The sequence below is a fragment of the Psilocybe cubensis genome, chromosome 10 (assembly GCF_017499595.1).
Source record: "Psilocybe cubensis strain MGC-MH-2018 chromosome 10, whole genome shotgun sequence".
Lineage (NCBI taxonomy): Eukaryota > Fungi > Basidiomycota > Agaricomycetes > Agaricales > Agrocybaceae > Psilocybe > Psilocybe cubensis.
In genome coordinates this window covers 3,064,015-3,083,130 of record NC_063008.1, presented here as the reverse complement: position 1 = coordinate 3,083,130, position 19,116 = coordinate 3,064,015, and the positions used below count along the sequence as shown (strand labels likewise).

Sequence of the window (19,116 nt, the reverse complement as noted above, 5' to 3'; positions counted from 1 at the left end):
AACCCTAAACCCTAAACCCTAAACCCTAAACCCTAAACCCTAAACCCTAAACCCTAAACCCTAAACCCTAAACCCTAAACCCTAAACCCTAAACCCTAAACCCTAAACCCTAAACCCTAAACCCTAAACCCTAAACCCTAAACCCTAAACCCTAAACCCTGCTGCTTTCTCTCGTGCCATGTCCCCCACCCTGGACGCACTCACCCAGGCCGTCGTCAACAACACCGTTTTCGGCGTCAACGATGAAGCAGGCCGCCATAACGCTCTGATCGACGAGCTGGCCACTGTGGTCATCAAAAAAATAGCTGAGTGCCGCTCCGTTGACCAAGTCATAGACTGCGTCTTTTTTGACTATCGTGCTGCCCTTAGGGAGTTTCTCCTCAACCTCGCATCGTGGTGCGATAAGAGGGAAACAGTCAAGGCTAGCCTCGAGCGCCTTGAATCTGCCGTTAGCGCAGGCAACACGCCCAATCGCCTTAAGGTGAAGGCACCCGAGTTCCAACTTACGAAGGAATTCGCGGATGCCGGGTCAGCGGAGGCTCTTCGAGTCTCCACTACGTTCTCTACCGCTCGTGACGCCTTCCAAAAGGCAATTAACGACGGCGCCATTCAGGCGAAAAAGGACGAGCTGACTTTTTGGGATGATAAATGCGCACTCAACTCTTGCTACGAAGCTGCTGCCCTCATCGTTAAGGCAACTTACGATGATCGCAAATCCAGCTACAAGCTCCCTGTTTTCTCTACAGATAACAAGGGAGTTCGACGTATAGCAGAGTGGGTAGTGTCTCCGCAAAAGAAAGCCGAATGCAGTGCGCTGCAAACCATACTGCCGGCGATCTTTTCTCACATCAAACAAATTGTCAACATGCGCCACCGCGCTTTGGCAATTAAGATTGAGAAAAAGCGGACGACTGCGGCAACAGCCGATGTCGAGATGGCCGACGCGACCAAACCAGGTCCGTCGATTCAATCCCTTATTGATAAGGGCTTGAATGCACGTCTCAAGAAGCTCAACCTTGGATCTGTGGGCAAGAAGGCAAGTTTTCGTAACCCTTCACCCATAATTCTGGATACTAATTACTACTCTAATTACCCAGACTTTGTCTGGCCAGAATTCGTCCAAGGCTCCTCAACCTCAGGCCAAGAAAGCTGGCCCTTCGAAACCCAAGTCGTCGTCGACGCCTTCGCAACGCAAGCCTCAAACCAAGGCTTCCAACAAGGTCGACAACAAGAAGAAAGGGAAGGGGAGAGCTCCCGTCAAGAACGATCCAAAGGGAAAGGGAAAGGCAAGAGCCTAGATGCGCGGTCTAATGTAGTACCTTTTACGTCGGTGAGACCCGCCTTCCCCAACTCTATTCCTGACGATATACTCACCATGACTAAAACAGACGCAGTTTCTTTCGTACACTTACATACTCCAATATCATTCTTGTTGGCTGGCCAGTATCGTAGTAGTGTACATTGTAGTCCTGGTGTTTCTGTCCCTGTTGATGTAGCAAACGATCTCTCTCTCGGACTTAATTATATGTTTTTCACTCTGCCTTCTAAAAGTCTGATCATGCAAGCATGGAATGATTTCCAACGAAGAATAAGATGGCGTATCTATTTTTTGTTTAAGGAAGGCATGAATAAACCTTTTGATCCAGATTATGGAGTAAGCTCAAAAAAGAAAGAGAAACCTCCTGTATTACCGCAATATATGGAACTTGGCCTTTCGATGGGACGTCGGTACGTGCAACGCACGATCGCAAGTATCCCGGAAGAAGCCCTTACGGAGATGCGAAAGCACGCGTTCTCTCCTAAAAGGGACAAGATCCGTAAGTTTCTTATCGATAACAACTATGTTATTACGATGACAGATAAGAATCTTGGCCTCGCGGTGTCTGAACGCGACTGGATATTAAGGAATGAGCTCAATCTTCTTGAAGATGAACGTAATTACGAAGAGTTAGAATTCGAAGTTGCGCAAGAAGTTATGAAGAGCAAAATGATTCAGATGCAAACGCTCGCACGTACTGTCGAAGATGAACATCTGTTTCTATTTGAACTTGGGTTGTCTCGATTCTTTCTATCGAATGTACCGGAAGACGGATCATCGTTCAAGTATCCTCAATTTCATGGTATACCTAAAATCCACAAGAAACCTACTGGATTTAGGCCCATAATTCCGTGTCACTCTGTAGTATTTAATCCTGCAGCCAAGTTTGTATCAAAAGAGCTTAAGCCGATTATTAAATCGACTCCTTCAATCATACACGGAACGAAGGATCTCTTTACGAGATTAAGCCAATTGCGTATAGACTCCAAAAGACAATGGTATTTTGTCACTGGAGATGTAGTTGCTTTCTATCCCAATATTCCGTTGGACTTGTGCATCGAAATCGTTTGTAGTATGTACGAGGAATGGTTACTCAACGCTTCGGAAGAAAACACTGCATTAGCCCATATTAATCCAAATTCGTTAGAGAATAACTTGGTTAAATTGGGCATCTTTAAACGTGCTATCGAGATTGGCAATACGCAATTGATAACACAACATGGGTCTAGATATTTTAGACAAAAAAATGGCCTCGCAATGGGCGTCGCGGATTCTCCGGACCTTGCTAACCTCTTTGGAGCCCATTTTGAAATAAAGTCAAAAATCTTAGACCACCCAAACGTGGCCTTCTATGGAAGGTACATCGACGATTGTTTCGCAATTGTTTACGCCGAGTCCGAAGCACTTGCACTTAATCTTATTAAAGAAACAATAAAGTTCGATGGTTGTGTTATCGAATGGGCTGTTTCCTCGTCGGGATGTCAATTTCTCGATGCTTTCATATTCAAGGAGTCTGGAAAACTTCATTGGAAGCCTTTTGTCAAGACAGGAAACAACCGAGAACGAGTTCCATGGGTATCACATCATCCTTTGGACGTCAAACGTGGCGTCTACATTGGAGAGTTATCCAGGTTAGCCGTGCTATGTAGTACCAAGGAAATCTACATCGGAGCAATTAGAGACCTTAACGCTCTCTATTTGATGCGCGGTTATCCCGAAAACCTAGTCATATCTTGGTGTAAGAAGAATATACAAGAACGTTGGGAAAAGCGATTCGCTTTACGAGTCGCAGAGCACGACGAATCCATTCTTGTACTTAAAACCAGATTTGATCAGGTATGGAATTGGTTTTCAGCTGCTGAACTTGGAAAAACTGTTACCGAGTACTGGTCGGCATGGTATGAACATGCCGAGAAAGGTTTGTATAGTGCAGACTCGTCCAGACCCCTTATCAAACCAGATCCAAATTACGTTCACGACCTCGATGATGTTCGCCCGGAGCTGTTCACACAGATCCTCGTGGACGGAGAAACTGAGTTCGTACCGGATTTGAGGAAGATAGGACTACTCGGAAGTCGTTGGATAGTATCGCGAAAACGCAATACTAATCTTTTCGACCTTGCAAATGTGTGGAAGAAAACAGTCTTTCGTAAACTGGATGAAGACATCGCTGAAAAAGGTGGTGTTGTTCCCGAAACTCAAAACGTTAATGAAACTTATCATTCTGCTTTAGTTGAAGCTGCTGAGCAGATAAGTATCGAAAGTGATAACGAGATAATACTTCATAGACGTTCAATCTCACAAGAGAGGGAACATCCAGAATTTGGCAGAATATCCAAATCTTACAACCGATGAAAAGAATACTAGCGCTTAAGGCGTAAAGCATTAGAAAAAAACCCTAACCGTAAGTATTCCTTGCTATAAAGTAACAAACATCTACTTACAAGCAACACATTGGATTGAATAGCTAAACCTAAACCTAAACCCTAAACCCTAAACCCTAAACCCTAACCTAACCCCAACCCTAAGCTAACTAAGTCTAACCTTAGTAGGAAGTAAGGTAGGCGTGTGAACTTCCGAACGGCATGTGATTGTGAAGGGCCGGATCTAATTTAGTACATGGGAAAAGTTACTTAGTACTTCGGGAAAAGTTCCTTAGTACCGTGGAAACATTTTTGATGGACCGGATCATGAACTGTCCAATTAAGATTCACAACAATCAATCATTCTATTGTTTGATTGTTAGGTAAGGACCCAGGTAAGTTATTTATACTCTAGACATGTGAATATTCCCATGTCGCGGTTACTCGGAGCCACGTAACCAGAGTAATCTATATCCATGTGATTCACATCACAGTCAATAACCCACGATGTCAAAGAACAAAAGTGTTGGATCCACTTTTGACAGGTTACCATGTGCCACATCGACCCGTGACACTCTGTTCATCAGAGACCTGTCTAACTTGACAATAAACATTGACAGATTTGTGATAGTCGGTAAGATACATGACAGCTGCGCAGCATCACTTCACGCGCTGTCATCGGATGTCTAGAACATTCCTTCTAAGAATAGCCACTGAAGAGTCTATAAAGACGAAAGGGCTGGTTGTTGGGATCCCCCAACAGCCCTCTGGCTACTTTCCATTTAACTCCCAGTTTAAACTAGTCGCTCGCACCTCGCTTCGCTCGGTGCTCGCTCCCCCCCTAAACCCTAAACCCTAAACCCTAAACCCTAAACCCTAAACCCTAAACCCTAAACCCTAAACCCTTTCCATTTAACTCCCAGTTTAAACTAGTCGCTCGCACCTCGCTTCGCTCGGTGCTCGCTCCCCCCCTAAACCCTAAAACCGTCAAGAACGATCCAAAGGGAAAGGGAAAGGCAAGAGCCTAGATGCGCGGTCTAATGTAGTACCTTTTACGTCGGTGAGACCCGCCTTCCCCAACTCTATTCCTGACGATATACTCACCATGACTAAAACAGACGCAGTTTCTTTCGTACACTTACATACTCCAATATCATTCTTGTTGGCTGGCCAGTATCGTAGTAGTGTACATTGTAGTCCTGGTGTTTCTGTCCCTGTTGATGTAGCAAACGATCTCTCTCTCGGACTTAATTATATGTTTTTCACTCTGCCTTCTAAAAGTCTGATCATGCAAGCATGGAATGATTTCCAACGAAGAATAAGATGGCGTATCTATTTTTTGTTTAAGGAAGGCATGAATAAACCTTTTGATCCAGATTATGGAGTAAGCTCAAAAAAGAAAGAGAAACCTCCTGTATTACCGCAATATATGGAACTTGGCCTTTCGATGGGACGTCGGTACGTGCAACGCACGATCGCAAGTATCCCGGAAGAAGCCCTTACGGAGATGCGAAAGCACGCGTTCTCTCCTAAAAGGGACAAGATCCGTAAGTTTCTTATCGATAACAACTATGTTATTACGATGACAGATAAGAATCTTGGCCTCGCGGTGTCTGAACGCGACTGGATATTAAGGAATGAGCTCAATCTTCTTGAAGATGAACGTAATTACGAAGAGTTAGAATTCGAAGTTGCGCAAGAAGTTATGAAGAGCAAAATGATTCAGATGCAAACGCTCGCACGTACTGTCGAAGATGAACATCTGTTTCTATTTGAACTTGGGTTGTCTCGATTCTTTCTATCGAATGTACCGGAAGACGGATCATCGTTCAAGTATCCTCAATTTCATGGTATACCTAAAATCCACAAGAAACCTACTGGATTTAGGCCCATAATTCCGTGTCACTCTGTAGTATTTAATCCTGCAGCCAAGTTTGTATCAAAAGAGCTTAAGCCGATTATTAAATCGACTCCTTCAATCATACACGGAACGAAGGATCTCTTTACGAGATTAAGCCAATTGCGTATAGACTCCAAAAGACAATGGTATTTTGTCACTGGAGATGTAGTTGCTTTCTATCCCAATATTCCGTTGGACTTGTGCATCGAAATCGTTTGTAGTATGTACGAGGAATGGTTACTCAACGCTTCGGAAGAAAACACTGCATTAGCCCATATTAATCCAAATTCGTTAGAGAATAACTTGGTTAAATTGGGCATCTTTAAACGTGCTATCGAGATTGGCAATACGCAATTGATAACACAACATGGGTCTAGATATTTTAGACAAAAAAATGGCCTCGCAATGGGCGTCGCGGATTCTCCGGACCTTGCTAACCTCTTTGGAGCCCATTTTGAAATAAAGTCAAAAATCTTAGACCACCCAAACGTGGCCTTCTATGGAAGGTACATCGACGATTGTTTCGCAATTGTTTACGCCGAGTCCGAAGCACTTGCACTTAATCTTATTAAAGAAACAATAAAGTTCGATGGTTGTGTTATCGAATGGGCTGTTTCCTCGTCGGGATGTCAATTTCTCGATGCTTTCATATTCAAGGAGTCTGGAAAACTTCATTGGAAGCCTTTTGTCAAGACAGGAAACAACCGAGAACGAGTTCCATGGGTATCACATCATCCTTTGGACGTCAAACGTGGCGTCTACATTGGAGAGTTATCCAGGTTAGCCGTGCTATGTAGTACCAAGGAAATCTACATCGGAGCAATTAGAGACCTTAACGCTCTCTATTTGATGCGCGGTTATCCCGAAAACCTAGTCATATCTTGGTGTAAGAAGAATATACAAGAACGTTGGGAAAAGCGATTCGCTTTACGAGTCGCAGAGCACGACGAATCCATTCTTGTACTTAAAACCAGATTTGATCAGGTATGGAATTGGTTTTCAGCTGCTGAACTTGGAAAAACTGTTACCGAGTACTGGTCGGCATGGTATGAACATGCCGAGAAAGGTTTGTATAGTGCAGACTCGTCCAGACCCCTTATCAAACCAGATCCAAATTACGTTCACGACCTCGATGATGTTCGCCCGGAGCTGTTCACACAGATCCTCGTGGACGGAGAAACTGAGTTCGTACCGGATTTGAGGAAGATAGGACTACTCGGAAGTCGTTGGATAGTATCGCGAAAACGCAATACTAATCTTTTCGACCTTGCAAATGTGTGGAAGAAAACAGTCTTTCGTAAACTGGATGAAGACATCGCTGAAAAAGGTGGTGTTGTTCCCGAAACTCAAAACGTTAATGAAACTTATCATTCTGCTTTAGTTGAAGCTGCTGAGCAGATAAGTATCGAAAGTGATAACGAGATAATACTTCATAGACGTTCAATCTCACAAGAGAGGGAACATCCAGAATTTGGCAGAATATCCAAATCTTACAACCGATGAAAAGAATACTAGCGCTTAAGGCGTAAAGCATTAGAAAAAAACCCTAACCGTAAGTATTCCTTGCTATAAAGTAACAAACATCTACTTACAAGCAACACATTGGATTGAATAGCTAAACCTAAACCTAAACCCTAAACCCTAAACCCTAAACCCTAACCTAACCCCAACCCTAAGCTAACTAAGTCTAACCTTAGTAGGAAGTAAGGTAGGCGTGTGAACTTCCGAACGGCATGTGATTGTGAAGGGCCGGATCTAATTTAGTACATGGGAAAAGTTACTTAGTACTTCGGGAAAAGTTCCTTAGTACCGTGGAAACATTTTTGATGGACCGGATCATGAACTGTCCAATTAAGATTCACAACAATCAATCATTCTATTGTTTGATTGTTAGGTAAGGACCCAGGTAAGTTATTTATACTCTAGACATGTGAATATTCCCATGTCGCGGTTACTCGGAGCCACGTAACCAGAGTAATCTATATCCATGTGATTCACATCACAGTCAATAACCCACGATGTCAAAGAACAAAAGTGTTGGATCCACTTTTGACAGGTTACCATGTGCCACATCGACCCGTGACACTCTGTTCATCAGAGACCTGTCTAACTTGACAATAAACATTGACAGATTTGTGATAGTCGGTAAGATACATGACAGCTGCGCAGCATCACTTCACGCGCTGTCATCGGATGTCTATAACATTCCTTCTAAGAATAGCCACTGAAGAGTCTATAAAGACGAAAGGGCTGGTTGTTGGGATCCCCCAACAGCCCTCTGGCTACTTTCCATTTAACTCCCAGTTTAAACTAGTCGCTCGCACCTCGCTTCGCTCGGTGCTCGCTCCCCTCCCACCCTAAACCCTAAACCCTAAACCCTAAACCCTAAACCCCTAAACCCTAAAAACCACCCGAGTTCCAACTTACGAAGGAATTCGCGGATGCCGGGTCAGCGGAGGCTCTTCGAGTCTCCACTACGTTCTCTACCGCTCGTGACGCCTTCCAAAAGGCAATTAACGACGGCGCCATTCAGGCGAAAAAGGACGAGCTGACTTTTTGGGATGATAAATGCGCACTCAACTCTTGCTACGAAGCTGCTGCCCTCATCGTTAAGGCAACTTACGATGATCGCAAATCCAGCTACAAGCTCCCTGTTTTCTCTACAGATAACAAGGGAGTTCGACGTATAGCAGAGTGGGTAGTGTCTCCGCAAAAGAAAGCCGAATGCAGTGCGCTGCAAACCATACTGCCGGCGATCTTTTCTCACATCAAACAAATTGTCAACATGCGCCACCGCGCTTTGGCAATTAAGATTGAGAAAAAGCGGACGACTGCGGCAACAGCCGATGTCGAGATGGCCGACGCGACCAAACCAGGTCCGTCGATTCAATCCCTTATTGATAAGGGCTTGAATGCACGTCTCAAGAAGCTCAACCTTGGATCTGTGGGCAAGAAGGCAAGTTTTCGTAACCCTTCACCCATAATTCTGGATACTAATTACTACTCTAATTACCCAGACTTTGTCTGGCCAGAATTCGTCCAAGGCTCCTCAACCTCAGGCCAAGAAAGCTGGCCCTTCGAAACCCAAGTCGTCGTCGACGCCTTCGCAACGCAAGCCTCAAACCAAGGCTTCCAACAAGGTCGACAACAAGAAGAAAGGGAAGGGGAGAGCTCCCGTCAAGAACGATCCAAAGGGAAAGGGAAAGGCAAGAGCCTAGATGCGCGGTCTAATGTAGTACCTTTTACGTCGGTGAGACCCGCCTTCCCCAACTCTATTCCTGACGATATACTCACCATGACTAAAACAGACGCAGTTTCTTTCGTACACTTACATACTCCAATATCATTCTTGTTGGCTGGCCAGTATCGTAGTAGTGTACATTGTAGTCCTGGTGTTTCTGTCCCTGTTGATGTAGCAAACGATCTCTCTCTCGGACTTAATTATATGTTTTTCACTCTGCCTTCTAAAAGTCTGATCATGCAAGCATGGAATGATTTCCAACGAAGAATAAGATGGCGTATCTATTTTTTGTTTAAGGAAGGCATGAATAAACCTTTTGATCCAGATTATGGAGTAAGCTCAAAAAAGAAAGAGAAACCTCCTGTATTACCGCAATATATGGAACTTGGCCTTTCGATGGGACGTCGGTACGTGCAACGCACGATCGCAAGTATCCCGGAAGAAGCCCTTACGGAGATGCGAAAGCACGCGTTCTCTCCTAAAAGGGACAAGATCCGTAAGTTTCTTATCGATAACAACTATGTTATTACGATGACAGATAAGAATCTTGGCCTCGCGGTGTCTGAACGCGACTGGATATTAAGGAATGAGCTCAATCTTCTTGAAGATGAACGTAATTACGAAGAGTTAGAATTCGAAGTTGCGCAAGAAGTTATGAAGAGCAAAATGATTCAGATGCAAACGCTCGCACGTACTGTCGAAGATGAACATCTGTTTCTATTTGAACTTGGGTTGTCTCGATTCTTTCTATCGAATGTACCGGAAGACGGATCATCGTTCAAGTATCCTCAATTTCATGGTATACCTAAAATCCACAAGAAACCTACTGGATTTAGGCCCATAATTCCGTGTCACTCTGTAGTATTTAATCCTGCAGCCAAGTTTGTATCAAAAGAGCTTAAGCCGATTATTAAATCGACTCCTTCAATCATACACGGAACGAAGGATCTCTTTACGAGATTAAGCCAATTGCGTATAGACTCCAAAAGACAATGGTATTTTGTCACTGGAGATGTAGTTGCTTTCTATCCCAATATTCCGTTGGACTTGTGCATCGAAATCGTTTGTAGTATGTACGAGGAATGGTTACTCAACACTTCGGAAGAAAACACTGCATTAGCCCATATTAATCCAAATTCGTTAGAGAATAACTTGGTTAAATTGGGCATCTTTAAACGTGCTATCGAGATTGGCAATACGCAATTGATAACACAACATGGGTCTAGATATTTTAGACAAAAAAATGGCCTCGCAATGGGCGTCGCGGATTCTCCGGACCTTGCTAACCTCTTTGGAGCCCATTTTGAAATAAAGTCAAAAATCTTAGACCACCCAAACGTGGCCTTCTATGGAAGGTACATCGACGATTGTTTCGCAATTGTTTACGCCGAGTCCGAAGCACTTGCACTTAATCTTATTAAAGAAACAATAAAGTTCGATGGTTGTGTTATCGAATGGGCTGTTTCCTCGTCGGGATGTCAATTTCTCGATGCTTTCATATTCAAGGAGTCTGGAAAACTTCATTGGAAGCCTTTTGTCAAGACAGGAAACAACCGAGAACGAGTTCCATGGGTATCACATCATCCTTTGGACGTCAAACGTGGCGTCTACATTGGAGAGTTATCCAGGTTAGCCGTGCTATGTAGTACCAAGGAAATCTACATCGGAGCAATTAGAGACCTTAACGCTCTCTATTTGATGCGCGGTTATCCCGAAAACCTAGTCATATCTTGGTGTAAGAAGAATATACAAGAACGTTGGGAAAAGCGATTCGCTTTACGAGTCGCAGAGCACGACGAATCCATTCTTGTACTTAAAACCAGATTTGATCAGGTATGGAATTGGTTTTCAGCTGCTGAACTTGGAAAAACTGTTACCGAGTACTGGTCGGCATGGTATGAACATGCCGAGAAAGGTTTGTATAGTGCAGACTCGTCCAGACCCCTTATCAAACCAGATCCAAATTACGTTCACGACCTCGATGATGTTCGCCCGGAGCTGTTCACACAGATCCTCGTGGACGGAGAAACTGAGTTCGTACCGGATTTGAGGAAGATAGGACTACTCGGAAGTCGTTGGATAGTATCGCGAAAACGCAATACTAATCTTTTCGACCTTGCAAATGTGTGGAAGAAAACAGTCTTTCGTAAACTGGATGAAGACATCGCTGAAAAAGGTGGTGTTGTTCCCGAAACTCAAAACGTTAATGAAACTTATCATTCTGCTTTAGTTGAAGCTGCTGAGCAGATAAGTATCGAAAGTGATAACGAGATAATACTTCATAGACGTTCAATCTCACAAGAGAGGGAACATCCAGAATTTGGCAGAATATCCAAATCTTACAACCGATGAAAAGAATACTAGCGCTTAAGGCGTAAAGCATTAGAAAAAAACCCTAACCGTAAGTATTCCTTGCTATAAAGTAACAAACATCTACTTACAAGCAACACATTGGATTGAATAGCTAAACCTAAACCTAAACCCTAAACCCTAAACCCTAAACCCTAACCTAACCCCAACCCTAAGCTAACTAAGTCTAACCTTAGTAGGAAGTAAGGTAGGCGTGTGAACTTCCGAACGGCATGTGATTGTGAAGGGCCGGATCTAATTTAGTACATGGGAAAAGTTACTTAGTACTTCGGGAAAAGTTCCTTAGTACCGTGGAAACATTTTTGATGGACCGGATCATGAACTGTCCAATTAAGATTCACAACAATCAATCATTCTATTGTTTGATTGTTAGGTAAGGACCCAGGTAAGTTATTTATACTCTAGACATGTGAATATTCCCATGTCGCGGTTACTCGGAGCCACGTAACCAGAGTAATCTATATCCATGTGATTCACATCACAGTCAATAACCCACGATGTCAAAGAACAAAAGTGTTGGATCCACTTTTGACAGGTTACCATGTGCCACATCGACCCGTGACACTCTGTTCATCAGAGACCTGTCTAACTTGACAATAAACATTGACAGATTTGTGATAGTCGGTAAGATACATGACAGCTGCGCAGCATCACTTCACGCGCTGTCATCGGATGTCTAGAACATTCCTTCTAAGAATAGCCACTGAAGAGTCTATAAAGACGAAAGGGCTGGTTGTTGGGATCCCCCAACAGCCCTCTGGCTACTTTCCATTTAACTCCCAGTTTAAACTAGTCGCTCGCACCTCGCTTCGCTCGGTGCTCGCTCCCCCCCTAAACCCTAAACCCTAAACCCTAACCTAACCCCAACCCTAAGCTAACTAAGTCTAACCTTAGTAGGAAGTAAGGTAGGCGTGTGAACTTCCGAACGGCATGTGATTGTGAAGGGCCGGATCTAATTTAGTACATGGGAAAAGTTACTTAGTACCTCGGGAAAAGTTCCTTAGTACCGTGGAAACATTTTTGATGGACCGGATCATGAACTGTCCAATTAAGATTCACAACAATCAATCAATTGATTGTTAGGTAAGGACCCAGGTAAGCTATTTATACTCTTGACATGAGAATATTCCCATGTCACGGTTACTCGGAGCCACGTAACCAGAGTATTTTATATCCATGTGATTCACATCACAGTCAATAACCCACGATGTCAAAGAACAAAAATGTTGGATCCACTTTTGACAGGTTACCATGTGCCACATCGACCCGTGACACTCTGTTCATCAGAGATCTGTCTAACTTGACAATAAACATTGACAGATTTGTGATAGTCGGTAAGATACATGACAGCTGCGCAGCATCACTTCACGCGCTGTCATCGGATGTTCCAGAACATTCCTTCTAAGAATAGCCACTGAAGAGTCTATAAAGACGAAAGGGCTGGCTGCTGATAACAATCAACAGCCCTCTGGCCTTCTTTCCATTTAACTCACAGTTTAAACAAGTCGCTCGCACCTCGCTTCGCTCGGTGCTCGCTCCCCCCCTAAACCCAACGACTTTGCTATTACCCAACAGCTACTATGTCTTCCACTTACTCTGCTGCCTTCTCTCGTGCCATGTCCCCCACCCTGGACGCACTCACCCAGGCTGTCGTCAACAACACAGTTTTTGGCGTCAACGACGAAGCTGGCCGCCACAACGCCCTCATCGACGAGTTGGCCACTGTCGTCATCAAGAAAATAGCTGAGTGCCGCTCCATTGACCAGATTGTAGACTGCGTCTTTTTTGACTATCGTGCTGCCCTTAGGGAGTTTCTCCTCAACCTCGCATCGTGGTGCGATAAGAGGGAAACAGTCAAGGCTAGCCTCGAGCGCCTTGAACTTGCCGTTAGCGCAGGCAACACCCCCAATCGCCTTCGGGTGAAGGCTCCCGAGTTCCAACTTACGAAGGAATTCGCGGATGCCGGGTCAGCGGAAGCTCTTCGAGTTTCCTCTACGTTCTCCACCGCTCGTGATGTCTTCCAAAAGGCAATCAACGACGGCGCCATTCAGGCGAAAAAGGACGAACTGGCCTTTTGGGATGATAAATGCGCACTCAATAACTGTTATGAAGCTGCTGCCCTCATCGTTAAGACAACTTACGATGATCGCAAATCCAGCTATAAGCTCCCCGTTTTCTCTACAGACAACAAGGGAGTTCGTCGAATAACAGATTGGGTAGTGTCACCGCAGAAGAAGGCTGAATGCAGCGCATTGCAAACCATTTTGCCAGCCATCTTCTCTCATATCAAACAGATTGTCAACTTGCGCCACCGCGCTTTGGCAATCAAGATTGAGAAAAAGCGGTCGACTGCGGCAACAGCCGATGTCGAGATGGCCGATGCGACCAAACCAGGTCCATCGATTCAATCCCTTATTGATAAGGGCTTGAATGCACGTCTCAAGAAGCTCAACCTTGGATCTGTGGGCAAGAAGGCAAGTTCTCGTAACCCTTCACCCATAATTCTGGATACTAATTACTATTCTAATTACCCAGACTTTGTCTGGCCAGAATTCGTCCAAGGCTCCTCAACCTCAGGCCAAGAAAGCTGGCCCTTCGAAATTCAAACCCTCGTCGACGCCTTCGCAGAAGAAGCCCCAAACCAAGGCTTCCAACAAGGTCGACAACAAGAAGAAAGGGAAGGGGAGAGCTCCCGTCAAGAACGATCCAAAGGGAAAGGGAAAGGCAAGAGCCTAGACGCGCGGTCTAATGTAGTACCTTTTACGTCGGTAAGACCCGCCTTCCCCAACTCTATTCCTGACGATATACTCACCATGACTAAAACAGACGCAGTTTCTTTTGTACACTTACATACGCCGATCTCATTCTTGTTGGCTGGCCAGTATCGTAGTAGTGTACACTGTAGTCCTGGTGTGGTGGTCCCTGTAGATATAGCAAATGATTTGTCACTCGGACTCAATTATATGTTCTTTACTCTGCCTTCTCAAAGTCTGATCATGCAAGCATGGAATGATTTTCAACGAAGAATAAGATGGCGTATCTATTTTTTGTTTAAGGAAGGCATGAACAAACCTTTTGATCCAGATTACGGAGTAAGCTCAAAAAAGAAAGAGAAACCTCCAGTATTACCGCAATACATGGAACTTGGCCTTTCGATGGGACGTCGGTACGTGCAACGCACGATCGCAAGTATCCCGGAAGAAGCCCTTACGGAGATGCGAAAGCACGCGTTCTCTCCTAAAAGGGACAAGATCCGTAAGTTTCTTATCGATAACAACTATGTTATTACGATGACAGATAAGAATCTTGGCCTCGCGGTGTCTGAACGCGACTGGATATTAAGGAATGAGCTCAATCTTCTTGAAGATGAACGTAACTATGAAGAGTTAGAATTCGAAGTTGCGCAAGAAGTAATGAAGAGCAAAATGATCCAGATGCAAACTCTTGCACGTACCGTCGAAGATGAACATCTGTTTCTATTTGAACTTGGGTTGTCTCGATTCTTTCTATCGAATGTACCGGAAGACGGATCATCGTTCAAGTATCCTCAATTTCATGGTATACCTAAAATCCACAAGAAACCTACTGGATTTAGGCCCATAATTCCGTGTCACTCTGTAGTATTTAATCCTGCAGCCAAGTTTGTATCAAAAGAGCTTAAGCCGATTATTAAATCGACTCCTTCAATCATTCACGGAACGAAGGATCTCTTTACGAGATTAAGCCAATTGCGTATAGACCCCAAACGACAATGGTATTTTGTCACCGGGGATGTAGTTGCTTTCTATCCCAATATTCCGTTGGACTTGTGCATCGAAATCGTTTGTAGTATGTACGAGGAATGGTTACTCAATGCTTCGGAAGAAAACACTGCATTAGCCCATATTAATCCAAATTCGTTAGAGAATAACTTGGTTAAATTGGGCATCTTTAAACGTGCTATCGAGATTGGCAATACGCAATTGATAACACAACATGGGTCTAGATATTTTAGACAAAAAAATGGCCTCGCAATGGGCGTCGCGGATTCTCCGGACCTTGCTAACCTCTTTGGAGCCCATTTTGAAATAAAGTCAAAAATCTTAGACCACCCTAATGTGGCCTTCTATGGAAGGTACATCGACGATTGTTTTGCAATTGTTTACGCCGAGTCCGAAGCACTTGCACTTAATTTAATTAAAGAAACAATAAAGTTCGATGGTTGTGTTATCGAATGGGCTGTTTCCTCGTCGGGATGTCAATTTCTCGATGCTTTCATATTCAAGGAGTCTGGAAAACTTCATTGGAAGCCTTTTGTCAAGACAGGAAACAACCGAGAACGAGTTCCATGGGTATCACATCATCCTTTAGACGTCAAACGTGGCGTTTACATTGGAGAGTTATCCAGGTTAGCCGTGCTATGTAGTACCAAGGAAATCTACATTGGAGCAATTAGAGACCTTAACGCTCTCTATTTGATGCGCGGTTATCCCGAAAACCTAGTCATGTCTTGGTGTAAGAAGAATATACAAGAACGTTGGGAAAAGCGATTCGCTTTACGAATCGCAGAGCACGACGAATCCATTCTTGTACTTAAAACCAGGTTTGATCAGGTATGGAATTGGTTTTCAGCTGCTGAACTTGGAAAAACTGTTACCGAGTACTGGTCGGCATGGTATGAACATGCCGAGAAAGGTCTGTATAGTGTAGACTCGTCCAGACCCCTTATCAAACCAGATCCAAATTACGTTCACGACCTCGATGATGTTCGCCCGGAGCTGTTCACACAGATCCTCGTGGACGGAGAAACTGAGTTCGTACCGGATTTGAGGAAGATAGGACTACTCGGAAGTCGTTGGATAGTATCGCGAAAGCGCAATACTAATCTTTTCGACCTTGCAAATGTGTGGAAGAAAACAGTCTTTCGTAAACTGGATGAAGACATCGCTGAAAAAGGTGGTGTTGTTCCCGAAACTCAAAACGTTAATGAAACTTATCATTCTGCTTTAGTTGAAGCTGCTGAACAGATAAGTATCGAAAGTGATAACGAGATAATACTTCATAGACGTTCAATCTCACAAGAGAGGGAACATCCAGAATTCGGCAGAATATCCAAATCTTACAACCGATGAAAAGAATACTAGCGCGTAAGGCGTAAAGCATTAGAAAAAAACCCTAACCGTAAGTATTCCTTGCTACAAAGTAACAAACATCTACTTACAAGCAACACATTGGATTAAATAGCTAAACCTAAACCTAAACCCTAAACCCTAAACCCTAAGCCCTAACCTAACCCCAACCCTAAGCTAACTAAGTCTAACCTTAGTAGGAAGTAAGGTAGGCGTGTGAACTTCCGAAAGGCATGTGATTGTGAAGGGCCGGATCTAATTTAGTACATGGGAAAAGTTACTTAGTACCTCGGGAAAAGTTCCTTAGTACCGTGGAAACATTTTTGATGGACCGGATCATGAACTGTCCAATTAAGATTCACAACAATCAATCAATTGATTGTTAGGTAAGGACCCAGGTAAGCTATTTATACTCTTGACATGAGAATATTCCCATGTCACGGTTACTCGGAGCCACGTAACCAGAGTATTTTATATCCATGTGATTCACATCACAGTCAATAACCCACGATGTCAAAGAACAAAAATGTTGGATCCACTTTTGACAGGTTACCATGTGCCACATCGACCCGTGACACTCTGTTCATCAGAGATCTGTCTAACTTGACAATAAACATTGACAGATTTGTGATAGTCGGTAAGATACATGACAGCTGCGCAGCATCACTTCACGCGCTGTCATCGGATGTTCCAGAACATTCCTTCTAAGAATAGCCACTGAAGAGTCTATAAAGACGAAAGGGCTGGCTGCTGATAACAATCAACAGCCCTCTGGCCTTCTTTCCATTTAACTCACAGTTTAAACAAGTCGCTCGCACCTCGCTTCGCTCGGTGCTCGCTCCCCCCCTAAACCCTAAACCCTAAACCCTAAACCCTAAACCCTAAGCCCTAACCTAACCCCAACCCTAAGCTAACTAAGTCTAACCTTAGTAGGAAGTAAGGTAGGCGTGTGAACTTCCGAAAGGCATGTGATTGTGAAGGGCCGGATCTAATTTAGTACATGGGAAAAGTTACTTAGTACCTCGGGAAAAGTTCCTTAGTACCGTGGAAACATTTTTGATGGACCGGATCATGAACTGTCCAATTAAGATTCACAACAATCAATCAATTGATTGTTAGGTAAGGACCCAGGTAAGCTATTTATACTCTTGACATGAGAATATTCCCATGTCACGGTTACTCGGAGCCACGTAACCAGAGTATTTTATATCCATGTGATTCACATCACAGTCAATAACCCACGATGTCAAAGAACAAAAGTGTTGGATCCACTTTTGACAGGTTACCATGTGCCACATCGACCCGTGACACTCTGTTCATCAGAGATCTATCTAACTTGACAATAAACATTGACAGATTTGTGATAGTCGGTAAGATACATGACAGCTGCGCAGCATCACTTCACGCGCTGTCATCGGATGTTCCAGAACATTCCTTCTAAGAATAGCCACTGAAGAGTCTATAAAGACGAAAGGGCTGGCTGCTGATAACAATCAACAGCTCTCTGGCTACTTTCCATTTAACTCACAGTTTAAATTAGTCGCTCGCACCTCGCTTCGCTCGGTGCTCGCTCCCCCCCTAAACCCAACGACTTTGCTATTATCCATCAGCCACTATGTCATCCCAATACTCTGCTGCTTTCTCTCGTGCCATGTCCCCCACCCTGGACGCACTCACCCAGGCCGTCGTCAACAACACCGTCTTCGGCGTCAACGATGAAGCAGGCCGCCATAACGCTCTGATCGACGAGCTGGCCACTGTGGTCATCAAAAAAATAGCTGAGTGCCGCTCCGTTGACCAAGTCATAGACTGCGTCTTTTTTGACTATCGTGCTGCCCTTAGGGAGTTTCTCCTCAACCTCGCATCGTGGTGCGATAAGAGGGAAACAGTCAAGGCTAGCCTCGAGCGCCTTGAATCTGCCGTTAGCGCAGGCAACACACCCAATCGCCTTAAGGTGAAGGCACCCGAGTTCCAACTTACGAAGGAATTCGCGGATGCCGGGTCAGCGGAGGCTCTTCGAGTCTCCACTACGTTCTCTACCGCTCGTGACGCCTTCCAAAAGGCAATTAACGACGGCGCCGTTCAGGCGAAAAAGGACGAGCTGGCTTTTTGGGATGATAAATGCGCGCTCAACTCTTGCTACGAAGCTGCTGCCCTCATCGTTAAGGCAACTTACGATGATCGCAAATCCAGCTACAAGCTCCCTGTTTTCTCTACAGACAACAAGGGAGTTCGACGTATAGCAGAGTGGGTAGTGTCTCCGCAAAAGAAAGCCGAATGCAGTGCGCTGCAAACTATACTGCCGGCGATCTTTTCTCATATCAAACAGATTGTCAACATGCGCCACCGCGCCTTGGCAATTAAGATTGAGAAAAAGCGGATGACTGCGGCAACAGCCGATGTCGAGATGGCCGACGCGACCAAACCAGGTCCGTCGATTCAATCCCTTATTGATAAGGGCTTGAATGCACGTCTCAAGAAGCTCAACCTTGGATCTGTGGGCAAGAAGGCAAGTTTTCGTAACCCTTCACCCATAATTCTGGATACTAATTATTACTCTAATTACCCAGACTTTGTCTGGCCAGAATTCGTCCAAGGCTCCTCAACCTCAGGCCAGGAAAGCTGGCCCTTCGAAACCCAAGTCGTCGTCGACGCCTTCGCAACGCAAGCCTCAAACCAAGGCTTCCAACAAGGTCGACAACAAGAAGAAAGGGAAGGGGAGAGCTCCCGTCAAGAACAACGATCCAAAGGGAAAGGGAAAGGCAAGAGCCTAGACGCGCGGTCTACTGTAGCATCATTTACGTCGGTGAGACCCG

The 19,116-nt window shown here is 44.5% G+C and overlaps 8 protein-coding genes across 8 annotated transcripts; all 8 read left to right on the top strand.

The window, feature by feature from the left end:
• Positions 1-178: 178 nt before the first annotated feature.
• JR316_0011191 (uncharacterized protein) lies at positions 179-1,298 on the top strand (the record flags this gene model as incomplete). Its single annotated transcript, XM_047896852.1, has 2 exons — positions 179-1,024; positions 1,098-1,298. 2 exons carry the CDS (start codon positions 179-181, stop codon positions 1,296-1,298), a joined length of 1,047 nt encoding a protein of 348 aa, XP_047744897.1.
• Positions 1,299-1,624: 326 nt separating this feature from the next.
• Positions 1,625-3,673, top strand: JR316_0011190 (uncharacterized protein; the record flags this gene model as incomplete). The annotated part of the gene is made up of 2 exons (XM_047896851.1): positions 1,625-1,817; positions 1,860-3,673. 2 exons carry the CDS (start codon positions 1,625-1,627, stop codon positions 3,671-3,673), a joined length of 2,007 nt encoding a protein of 668 aa, XP_047744896.1.
• Positions 3,674-5,035: 1,362 nt separating this feature from the next.
• Positions 5,036-7,084, top strand: JR316_0011189 (uncharacterized protein; the record flags this gene model as incomplete). The annotated part of the gene is made up of 2 exons (XM_047896850.1): positions 5,036-5,228; positions 5,271-7,084. The coding sequence occupies 2 exons, from the start codon at positions 5,036-5,038 to the stop codon at positions 7,082-7,084; spliced, it is 2,007 nt and encodes a 668-aa protein (XP_047744895.1).
• Positions 7,085-7,599: 515 nt separating this feature from the next.
• On the top strand, positions 7,600-8,799 carry JR316_0011188 (uncharacterized protein; the record flags this gene model as incomplete). Its single annotated transcript, XM_047896849.1, has 4 exons — positions 7,600-7,726; positions 7,803-7,918; positions 8,013-8,525; positions 8,599-8,799. 4 exons carry the CDS (start codon positions 7,600-7,602, stop codon positions 8,797-8,799), a joined length of 957 nt encoding a protein of 318 aa, XP_047744894.1.
• A 401-nt stretch (positions 8,800-9,200) lies between these two features.
• Positions 9,201-11,174, top strand: JR316_0011187 (uncharacterized protein; the record flags this gene model as incomplete). Its single annotated transcript, XM_047896848.1, has 2 exons — positions 9,201-9,318; positions 9,361-11,174. The coding sequence occupies 2 exons, from the start codon at positions 9,201-9,203 to the stop codon at positions 11,172-11,174; spliced, it is 1,932 nt and encodes a 643-aa protein (XP_047744893.1).
• A 1,598-nt stretch (positions 11,175-12,772) lies between these two features.
• Positions 12,773-13,928, top strand: JR316_0011186 (uncharacterized protein; the record flags this gene model as incomplete). The annotated part of the gene is made up of 2 exons (XM_047896847.1): positions 12,773-13,654; positions 13,728-13,928. 2 exons carry the CDS (start codon positions 12,773-12,775, stop codon positions 13,926-13,928), a joined length of 1,083 nt encoding a protein of 360 aa, XP_047744892.1.
• A 326-nt stretch (positions 13,929-14,254) lies between these two features.
• On the top strand, positions 14,255-16,303 carry JR316_0011185 (uncharacterized protein; the record flags this gene model as incomplete). Its single annotated transcript, XM_047896846.1, has 2 exons — positions 14,255-14,447; positions 14,490-16,303. The coding sequence occupies 2 exons, from the start codon at positions 14,255-14,257 to the stop codon at positions 16,301-16,303; spliced, it is 2,007 nt and encodes a 668-aa protein (XP_047744891.1).
• Positions 16,304-17,915: 1,612 nt separating this feature from the next.
• JR316_0011184 (uncharacterized protein) lies at positions 17,916-19,074 on the top strand (the record flags this gene model as incomplete). The annotated part of the gene is made up of 2 exons (XM_047896845.1): positions 17,916-18,797; positions 18,871-19,074. 2 exons carry the CDS (start codon positions 17,916-17,918, stop codon positions 19,072-19,074), a joined length of 1,086 nt encoding a protein of 361 aa, XP_047744890.1.
• Positions 19,075-19,116: the final 42 nt, after the last annotated feature.